General features: G+C 32.5%; 1 protein-coding gene across 1 annotated transcript; it reads right to left on the reverse strand.

Annotated features, from left to right (window-relative positions):
• Positions 1 to 3,973: 3,973 nt before the first annotated feature.
• LOC110704114 (serine/threonine-protein kinase WNK8-like) lies at positions 3,974 to 5,356 on the reverse strand. Its single transcript, XM_021881892.1, has 2 exons — positions 5,280 to 5,356; positions 3,974 to 4,379 (listed from the first exon to the last, which is right to left on the reverse strand). The coding sequence occupies exons 1-2, from the start codon at positions 5,354 to 5,356 to the stop codon at positions 3,974 to 3,976; spliced, it is 483 nt and encodes a 160-aa protein (XP_021737584.1).
• Between the last annotated feature and the right edge of the window lie 5,521 nt (positions 5,357 to 10,877).

Below are 10,877 nucleotides of genomic sequence, written 5' to 3' on the forward strand. Positions count from 1 at the left end.
CTTGCTTTATATAATCCTTATTAGTTGAATCTATGATTTTTATTCACTTAGTCACTTAAATATTTGATTTGATTAGTCAATTAGCAGTTTCAAATACAATGGCCCAGACCAGTTTAAATGGTTGTTTGGTGCATTGATGGTTTCTATGGGCATGGGCCATATGGTAGGTGATGTTATAACGATTGAAATAGCCGTTACGGTGCGAAAAATCAACTAGGCAAACGGTGTTACAAGGAGCTCACACGTAGACGCGCACAGGTGGCATGCTTGCTGAGTCAAACAATGTTCAATTACATCATTGCCCCAGGTTTAATGATAGAAAAGACAATTTTGCCCTGTTGATTTACAAGTTATGTCGATCAAATAGATCAACTTGTATTTTGCGCTTCTTTAGACAGCATCTGTAATAGGGTCAGCCCGAAAGAGAATATATCAATCTCCTCGAAATAATCTGCCTTGCTTAAAATATCTGGTGACAGTGTTTCTGGAATACCATCATAGCCAGTGTACCTTCTTTCATCATCAAGATGCAACGCAAACCCGAAATATCCGAGCTTAAGTCTGCCAACATTTCCATCAACAAAGATGTTTTCAAGCTTCAAATCACGATGAACTACCGCCTACCGGTATATTATGCTTCGTGTGAAGATGATGCAACACAGTTAGAATCTGTTGACACCAGTTCTTGATCGCGGTATTACAGTCCTCGAGAGTATGTTTGCTGATGTACTCTCTCAGATTTCCTGAACTAAAATGCTCAGTAACCGTGTTAGTAACCGTGTTTCGGGCTTCAGGGGTATCATCGGGTGTCCAAGATTGGTAGAATTTCAGAATGTTTATGTTCTGGGAAAGTCGGATGAGACATTATTCGATTGAATTCGTCTGACAACTCTGTTGTCTTACACCAAGCAATTTCTTTACCATCGAACTTATCAAACCCATTATAAACTGTTCTGGTGCCACTTCTTGCTATGATTTTGTCGTACCTTACGTATCGACCTTCCGGACTCACCTCCTCAACTCTGTATTCGTCTTTCGGTGATGATTCTGACGAACTCGAACCCGCCATAACTGATTTTGTTAAACAAACAGAAGGTTTGGGATTGAAAAGATAACTAAGGTTGTTTTCTGGTTTTTGAAGAAAAACAGAGAAAGTTTGCTTATAATTTGTGTTGTTGAAGAAACAGAAAAATTTTGGATCAAAAGGAGAATGTAAAAACAGAATTCTAATGATGGATTTACACAAGGCCAATAAGGGTCAGTTTAAGAGAAAGGACGACTTATATTGATGAATGTAATTTGGAGTGGGTTAGTGAATATCTATAACGGCTTCAGGTAAATATCTAGTTAGTTATGGCAGTTTAGTCGGCTATTTAAAAATATTGTATAATAAAAAAAACTTCTTGAAACTGGAATTTTGGAACGGGTTAGTAGATATTTATAACTGTTTAATGTAACTAACTAGTCATTTGTGGCAGTTAAAACGGTTATCAAGGAATAGAAATACCATTTCTTGATATTCTATTTTTTTTCAACTTTTATGCAAGTATTTTTTTTTTTTTTTTTTTTTTGGAAAAAATGATAAGAAATGAGAAATTGAAATACTACCCTTTCTTGATTTTCTAATTTTATTTTATATAAATATATTTTATAATAAATTTCTTACACTTTAATTCAAGATATTTTTATTCTAAAAATAGGAATTGAGTTGTCTCACGCCATATGTCCTAAGGTGGTGGTGGTGGTGGGACTGGTGGTCCTCATTCCCCTTGTTTTTAAGACCAAACAACATAGAAAATTTTGGGTATCTTCATTCCATTCTTTGTCTTTCCCTTTGTTCATTCCATTCTGATTACTCCGTGTGAACCAAACGGTCTCTAAGTGTAATGCACTTTTTGATCGGAATTACTCAACCACCTCTAATCTATAATTCTTCAGTGAGTAAATTAGCCTTTTTTTAAGGAAAAGTTCAAATTTGATCTCCAAATCCCGACTTTCAACTTTTTGGTCTTTTGTCCAGTCTGGTTTAATTTGATGATATAGGAACAATTCTTGCACCATTGGCGGATCTATGTTGGTGCACACTGAGTCACGTGACTAAAAAATAAATATTTAAAAAAAAAAAAAAAAAAATATCAAAGAGACCGCTTATTGTAAAGAGGCGGTTTCTTTGATGCTATTGATTGCTACAAAGCTTTGCGCTGCGTCAAAGTTTTCTTTTTAAAAAAAATATCAAAGAGACCATCTATTTAGGTAACAAGTCTCTTTGATGCTGCTATTGCAGTTCACATTGTAGCGCTGCTTTTTTTTCATTAAAGAGACCGGTTATACTTAATAACAGGTCTCTTAAGTTATCTCATTTTTTTTAATTAATAATTGTTAATAATTTTTGCTTCTATTTATATCCTATATTTGTGCAACTAATTTTAATATTTTCCAACAAATCTTATCAATTAAGTAAAAAATCATAAAGTTAATGTAATAGTTTATAGTACTATTTGTTTGTAACATATTATTTGTAACTTTCGGAACTTGTAAGATTGAATTTTTAAGTACTAAGAAGTGTTTGGTTGTAGTATGGATTTTTGTGTCCTATTTGAGATTAAAATCAATTTGGTGAAATATTTTTTATATATATAAAATTTTGGATTGAAATTAATTATGAACAAGATTTGAAAAAATTATTTGTACTTTCACAGGTGATTAATAATTGATGGTGACTTATCGTGTCGGAAATCCTGGATCCGCCACTGTCTTGCACTACTTTTAATTTGATTAGTATGCCTCTAATCGATATGTGACTAATAATTATATGTATTCCATTTAAGGCTTATATAAATAATTCAAATTACACATTTTGATCATCACCGTAATAACATTACAAGAGGAATATATATATATATATATATATATATATATATATATATATATATATATATATATATATATATATATATATATATATATATATTCGAAATGACACGATGCAAGTAAATAAATTTAGTTGTTATCCAACATTAAAATAATGTCAATGTAGCAGCTATATACTAATATCAAATTTTTTGAAGGAATGCTAATCAGATTTACTAGCATCTTCATTCTAAATCTATTTATTCTATATCACATTAGAGTTTTTGACATTTAAAATTTAATTTTAGGTCCTTGCTACTATCTTTGCTCATTTATCTAAACGGCCTAATATTCTAAACCATTATGTCAACAATTTATTCAACTGCCTAGAGTTGTTTCAGTCTAGTTATTCCAGGGTTATAATCTTGTTTAATTTGCACTAACAATATGAACAAAGTTGTGAATTCAATAGTTACGTAGAATAACAATTACTCCAATTTAGCAATCGTATTTACAATTAAGCAATAATGTTATTTGATTCAAATCAAACAATTATAACAAACAAAGTGATGAAAATAAAACGGAAGTGAACCCCAACCTCTCCAACACGGCAACACACACGCAACATATGCTTAACAGCAATAATCATACATTTATATATTGACACACTAAGTAAAATTACTAACATAACTTGAATCAAATACGTAATTTGCATTATACTCACAAAAATTAAAATTAAGAAATGTATTATAATTAACTAACTCAGGAATAATGTTCTTTTATTCAAACATTCAAATCAAAGTAATCATACATTATATTATTCAAGCGTACATAAACTAATATTATCAATCTGCCTAGTATCTGCGTTTCACAACCATATAAAAAGGGTACATAACTATCTCCCATTCTAGACCCATGAGAAAACGGAAAAGACTTGTCATTAGAAACTAGCAAATGCACAAAAAATAATGAATTTTAGGACTTTAACTACGCTTGTTTTTGGCATCATCTCTTGGACTCGATCATCCTCATCAGTCGTTGGAAGAAACGGGTCCTTCAAGAGCACACTTGCCGCGGGTCTTTCAGAAGCAGGAGAAACACATCTTTTAATAAACTTCTTAAATTAAGGGTCTGTCACTTCTCCCAGTGCAACATGCATAACACCGGACTGAAATGCATCATCAATGTCAGCCAACTTCTTGTATTCGTTGTATATCTTTTTGCAACTCACCAACTGTAGTACAGTCATCCCAAAAGAGTGTATATCAGCCAAATGATTAAACTTACAGCTAAAAACCTCAGGTGCCCTGTACTCTGGTGCCCTGTACTTTGGTGCACCAGCAGTAGTATTGTAAACATTACTCGGTTCTTTATACACCGCGACACCAAAATCTGCTAGCTTAACCATGCCTGAGTCCTCATCAACAACAATATTATCAACATTCACATCAAGGTGTATAATGTTCTGACTGTGAAGATAATGTAAAGCGCTTAGAATCTGTCGACACCAATCCTTGATTACAGCAGTACTATGAACAAGATCATGTTCAAGAATGTAATCCCTCAGATTTCCCAAAGTAAAAAGATCAGTAATAACATTGATGGTGTTTATTCCATCGTATCAGTAAGTGTAACATTTGAGTATGTGCTCATGATTTAACGACTTCCACAATTCAACTTCTTGACAACATTTCTTTGGCCCTGCTTCACCAATTTGTCCGACATTGGTTTTACTCCAAGCAATTTTAGGGGAATTCTACAATGATCATCTTCAAATATGACCATAGATATGCTTGAATTTTATTGGATAACATTTCTTTCATAAATTGTTGGTCAAACTTACCTTTTCTTATTTTTCTATTTTTATTTCTTTTCTATTTTCTGAAAAATACTTTTTCCTTTTTCGAAATTCTATTTTATATTTCAGAAATTATTTTTCAAAAAGCAGCTTTAATTAAATCCGAAAATTAAATTAAAAAATCTGAAATCAAAAAATATGTTCTTCATTGTTCTTCGTGTTCTTCATTGTTCTTCGTGTTCTTCATTCTTATTCATTTCCTATGGATGAATTTAACCTACTCTTAATAATCTTTGAACCAAAGGGTTACTTTTGCATTGATGATCATCAAAAATAGGGCCTGATCCAAACATCGTATTCGATATTACAAGTTATTAGAATTCCGAGTTTTATCGGCAATGGTATTGGTGAAAAATACTTGAATAATTACTTTTTATTGTACAAAATCCTTCAATTGATGCGAAATATCCGATTTGATGCAATCGAATTCAATAGTTTTTACGTTTTTCAAGAATCTGGGGTTCGACATGAAATTCTAAGAAGAAACCGGTAACATTTTTTTTCGAAACCTGTTTAATCCAAAAAATACACTTATGTTAATCTAACTTTTGTTTGTGTATACGTAACTAACACAAATAGATATTGGACATTACCTGTATGAAACATCTCTAAAGTAAATGGGTCACGACCAAACGTAACATTGGACATTACTAATGAATAGAATTGAATGTCATTTAAATGGTACTCCTTATTTTACGTTGAACCTAGCCAAATTATCTAAATGTATCTAACATAAATATTCGAATAACATATTACGATCTCAATATGTTTTAACTAAAGAAATTTTAGTCAAATATTAGGAAATATCTATAATGTGCGGGGATCTCATCAATATCCTTTCCTAAAATATTATCTTTTGAATTTTGAAAAAATTATCTTTCAAATTTTAAGAATATTTTAAAACATTATCATTAGGTTTTTTTCGCTGAATCATTCTGGCACACTATTCAACCGAATATGTTTCAGAACTTGCAAAATTAAAATTACCTTTGGAACTCAAATCATGGTTAAGAAAGCAGAAGTAAGTATTTTCTAAATTGATTTGAATTTTTTGAACAATTTTTCATTTATGAATATGTTTAAAAGTTTTTATGTTTTGAATGTAGTAATTTAGAATATTAATTTCATCTATATAAGTTTTATGTTGTAATTTTTTGAACAAACTATACAATTTTGTTAAAAATATGCAATCCTCTATTAATGAATCAAAATTGGATATAGGGTTTATGTTGTAAACAGTTTAATTCATATATAATGGTAAAATCCCATCTTCAAATCACTCATGATCTATTCTTTTTCATTGTAGAAAAGTAGTGCAATGGAGAAAGATATTCACTCTAAATTGTCAAAAATTGAGTTAAAATTGGATAAACTCGTAGCCGTAGTTGCTACTATATCACAGAGTATATCAAAGGTTCCAGAATCAACTGATTTTAAGAGTGACAAAGAAGGCACTACCGTCGGTAAAACTCCGTATCGAAATCGTTCTTATTCTCCTTTCTTAAGCCCTGATGGTGAAATGATGGTTAGCTCATGTGTCTCCACCACTAAACGGAAGCTAGATGTGAATGGCACCGGCGAAGTAGTTGAGGTTGAAGAAAAACACTTTATAGGGATTCAATGTTGATTCTTTCGACATTAGAAATATCCGCTTCACTGAGCCACAATTTCCCCCAGGTCTGGAAACACTCAAGGACCTTATTGAGGATGAAGAAATAATGAAGGACAAAAAAAAACTGAGAAAGTGAAAAGCCCCGACATCAAAGTGAAAACTCCAAAGTCAAAAGCAATAACAATAACTGATATCGTTGAATCAGAATCAAACTCGGAGAAGAGGCCGCTTAGGAGGCAAGGCAAAGACAATTGAGTCAAATTATAGATAGCACTGTGATTTTTGAAGAGGTAAATAATTGGTTATCTTGCAATATAATGTTCGTTATTACATATATATAAACTTCAAATATTACTGTGTATAAACTTTTGCTCCCCATTTACTGTCACAGGTACTGTCATCATCATCAAAGCAAAAAACAGTAATGCAAAAGCAAAAGGTGCAAAGGTAATTTTCATCAATATTAATTCGAATATTTGCTAAAAATCTTATGTATTAATACTTTGCAAAAGGTATTCACTTATAATTTTATATGTTATTACACAATCAGTTGTTACTAGTATCATAGCCCTTTTTAAACCATGTACTATAGCAACCTGTTCATTCAAAAGCTGTAACACGCTCGGCCGAGAATGAAAACCAAACTATCTCTGATATGGTAAGGAAATTACCAAAACCTTACTTATTTGATCAATGTTCTGGTGCGAGTTACAACGTTTAACAATAACATTTGTAGGCCAAATCATCAAAATCAAGGAGGCTTAAGAAATGCACATCAGAAGCAATCACTAGAGAGGTGATATGTTGTTAGTTTGATATTGTTATTTGGCAAAGACATAAAAGCTAATGGGTGATTACCTATAAGCAATGTATATATAGTTATGTGTGTTCTAAAGTCCTTTGCATCCTCAGGGACAAAGAACTGCGATTGAAGTACATAGTAGTGATGATAATGGGGGTTTGTTTCAGTTACAAAGAGTGTTTACAACAACCATTATATCTTAATTATGTATCACATCTATCACCTTTGGAGAAACAAATATGTATACAGGTTGAGAAAGCGAAAGAATCTGATACATTCTATTGTACAAAAGATGAAACATTGATCAGGTTGTCTGTGGGTGAATCTTGGTGTTTGTATCCAGATATGTGGTTAAGTAATCAGGTATACTACTGTTACAAATTCCTAATTAAGTTTGTTTTTGGGAACTTGACATTTATTTATTTTCAATTGCAGCTCATAAATGTCTATCTGTATGATATGCTATTGGGGTTAAATGACAAAACTATGCTCATTTTGCCAGCATCATTTCAGGTAATGGCTAAACTTTATGCAGGATATTTCCAATACATGGTGTTTATTTTGCATTGTTGATATGATTTCGGATTATGTATGCTGCTTGTAGACTTTTGTACTGAAGTCAGATCCACGATGCGAACATTACATAACTCCATCCATTCTCAGTTATTGTTCCAAAATTTATGAAGCTTTTTTAAAGCTTGTGGATCTCAGTAAGGTAGAACAGGTTGGAGATATTTGAGTTATGAAATCTAAGTTTTGTCCAACCTAAAATTTTAATGGCTTTGATGATTTGACTGTTCCAAATGTGGTTGGTCATCAGATATTCATACCCGTTAGAGAATCTCTTGCGAATCATTGGTTCCTATTGGTATATCATGTCTCTATCACAAAGGTATACATTGTTGATTCGCTAAAGATGACTATGGAACGAAACCGTCTTGCTATGGATATGGTAACTATCTGACTTTGAATGTGGTAACTACCACTAACAGAAGATACCAGATACCTTTTCTGAAATTGAACGTCAATCTGAATTTGTGATTAGATTAACTTTGTTGCCATTACAATGCGGAGAAATCCCTTGGGTCGATTTTTCAAAAACTCAAAAAGTATTGTATTTGAAGTTATAGATAATCAGAAACAACCAAATGGGTATATCTAACATCTTTCCATTTACCTAAATGTTTTGATTATTCTAATCTTTAGCTAATTTAACTACTTTTTGTTATTCAGTCATGATTGTGGAATGTATGTCTTGAAATATATCGAGTGTGGTGATATCAGGGCCATGAAGGACATTACCTACACGGTATGGATGAAATTTTACTACTTGTTAAATATAACATTTACTATTATCGCAAATTTTATAACTCCCTTGCTATGTTTTTTTTTTTTTTTTTTTTTTTTTTTTTGTGTGTACTTGAACAGACAACTGACATGCGTGTTGAACGATTAAAGTACTTGGCAAAGCTTCTTCTTAGCGAACACAATATTGAAAGTAACATCGAGAGGTTGATTGGTCATACTTCTGTCTGAATATGAAAGCTATAGCTGACACTGTTCAGTCTTAGATTAATTTATGCAAGTCTGTACTGGTATTCATATTGTAACTTCTACTTTGACAAATTATTCAATAATTTTATTAGAGCACTGATAATCTAATAAAATTATATTTTATGCATGTAACAAGGTAATGTCCTGTTTAAATATTTGACAATACATTTTTATTTTATATAATGAATAATGACTTTTTTAACTGTTCGTGATTAGGGGATTTTTATCCACCAATCAGCATCCGACACGTGGGCCAGCCAGGTTTCGCCACGTGTCCTTCATGTAGGCCAATGGGAGCCTGCCACGTGTCATCAAGAGATTCGTCCTCCTTGGACCAATTGCAATGTGACGCGTGTCCACCCATGCCAAATGGGAAAACCGGCCAACAAGGCCCAATCATTGTGGGAGGCCCAGTCAGCCTTAGGTTTAACCTAAACCTAGTACTGGCACGCATCCCAAGCATATAAATATGCCTATTTATCCTCATTAAGGGGGATTACGCACATTTAACACTCTCACCTAGAGAGACTCAATTACTTTTATTTCCGCATTAATTACTCCTTAATCAAGTACTAACTTGACCGTCGGAGGCGAATCTCCAATCTTCCGGAGCATCCGTTTGTTTTGCAGGTACAGACGTCCGGTTCCAGTCTCAGAATTGTAACTCTCCCGCAGGACATCAGAAAACCCCAAAACAGTTCGTGCATTGGAAATTTTTTTCTTTAATTATAGGCATTATATTAAATAAAATATACGATTAAATTATCAATTAAAAAATACAAGTTTAAAGCATCAGGAATAAATTGTTAATAGATTATGTCCTGTTAAAGTGACAGGCAATACATAAGATAATTTCTATTATAAAACTTGCTTCATAATTTAAAAACAATTTTAGATTCAACAGAATACCAATATAGTATTAAAGGTAAAGGAAAAAAAATTCAAGGTTCGCTTATTGAATATGTCCAACTTTATTTAAGGCATTGTATTGTTGAAAATACAGAATAAAATATCTTTTTCTTAAAAACAAAAACTACCATTTATGCAAAAAGGTTATATAATTAATAGGTAATGTCCTCATCCAATTATAAGCAATACATAATACATTTTTGGTTATGAATATATGACTTTTTCTAAATTAAAAACAAGTTTATATTTAATAAAAATATATATACAGTGACAAACGTAAAGGAAAAAATTCTAAGTTTGTGTATTAGAATTATCCTACTTTAGTTTTAGGCATTACATTGTCAAAAATATACAATAGTATATCCTTTCTAAAAACAAAAATTACAAGTTCAAAGACAGATGTATAAATTGTAAATAGATGATGTCCAGTTGCAATTATAAGCACTTTTGGATATTGCATTTTCTATTATGAACATAATATGTTTTGCAAAACGAAGTTAGAGCATTTAACACCTTCGAACATACATAAATAACATATAGAATTACATAAAGTTATAAACCATACCTTGTCCATTTTATACTAAAGAAGACATTAAAAAAAATTAAAAAAAATAAAAAGAAAATAAAGTTGTCCAAACAATACACACCAGCCAAAAGATATGTAATATCCTTATTGCCAAACTGATAAATCCAAACTTCACCATCTTCACTGATCAGCAACCTCAACATCACCTTCCATCGCACTTTTTTCCTCTTCATTGTTGCTTGTCTTCTCAAGGCCAGTAGGCTCATTTGCAACTTCAGGTGGAACTTCTTTTGGTTGCTTAACCATCGATGAAACTCCACCTTTCATATTGTCGTGCCCTTTCTCGGCTACACTGCCATTGGCGCCACCATCTTCTCCACCAGCCACCAGCTCTTCCTCTTTCTCGAGTGCTTTGTCCTTCGCTTTTTCCTCAGCTTTATCAACCACGAGGCTCTCAATCTCCTTTTCAAACACATCTTCTTGTGCTTTGTCAGTTAATGGCTCTGACTCGATGGCAACATCCTTTTTCGAATCTTCAATTGATTGTGTTACTCGGGAAATGATATATTCAACGCTTAGCAGTTTTGTTTCATCCCCTTCACCCCCTCTTCCATCAGTACAACCGGAGGGAGACCCCTTCTACCTCCTTGTCATCATTCTTCCAAGTCTTTTTATCCTTCACACTCTTTGATTTTTTTTGTTTGTTCTTCCTCAACTCTAACCTCTCCACTGTCTTCAAACAGTGTTCTCTTTCTCACCTTCCCTC

Source organism: Chenopodium quinoa, unplaced genomic scaffold, assembly GCF_001683475.1.
Source record: "Chenopodium quinoa cultivar QQ74 unplaced genomic scaffold, ASM168347v1, whole genome shotgun sequence".
NCBI classification, from domain to species: Eukaryota; Viridiplantae; Streptophyta; class Magnoliopsida; order Caryophyllales; family Amaranthaceae; genus Chenopodium; species Chenopodium quinoa.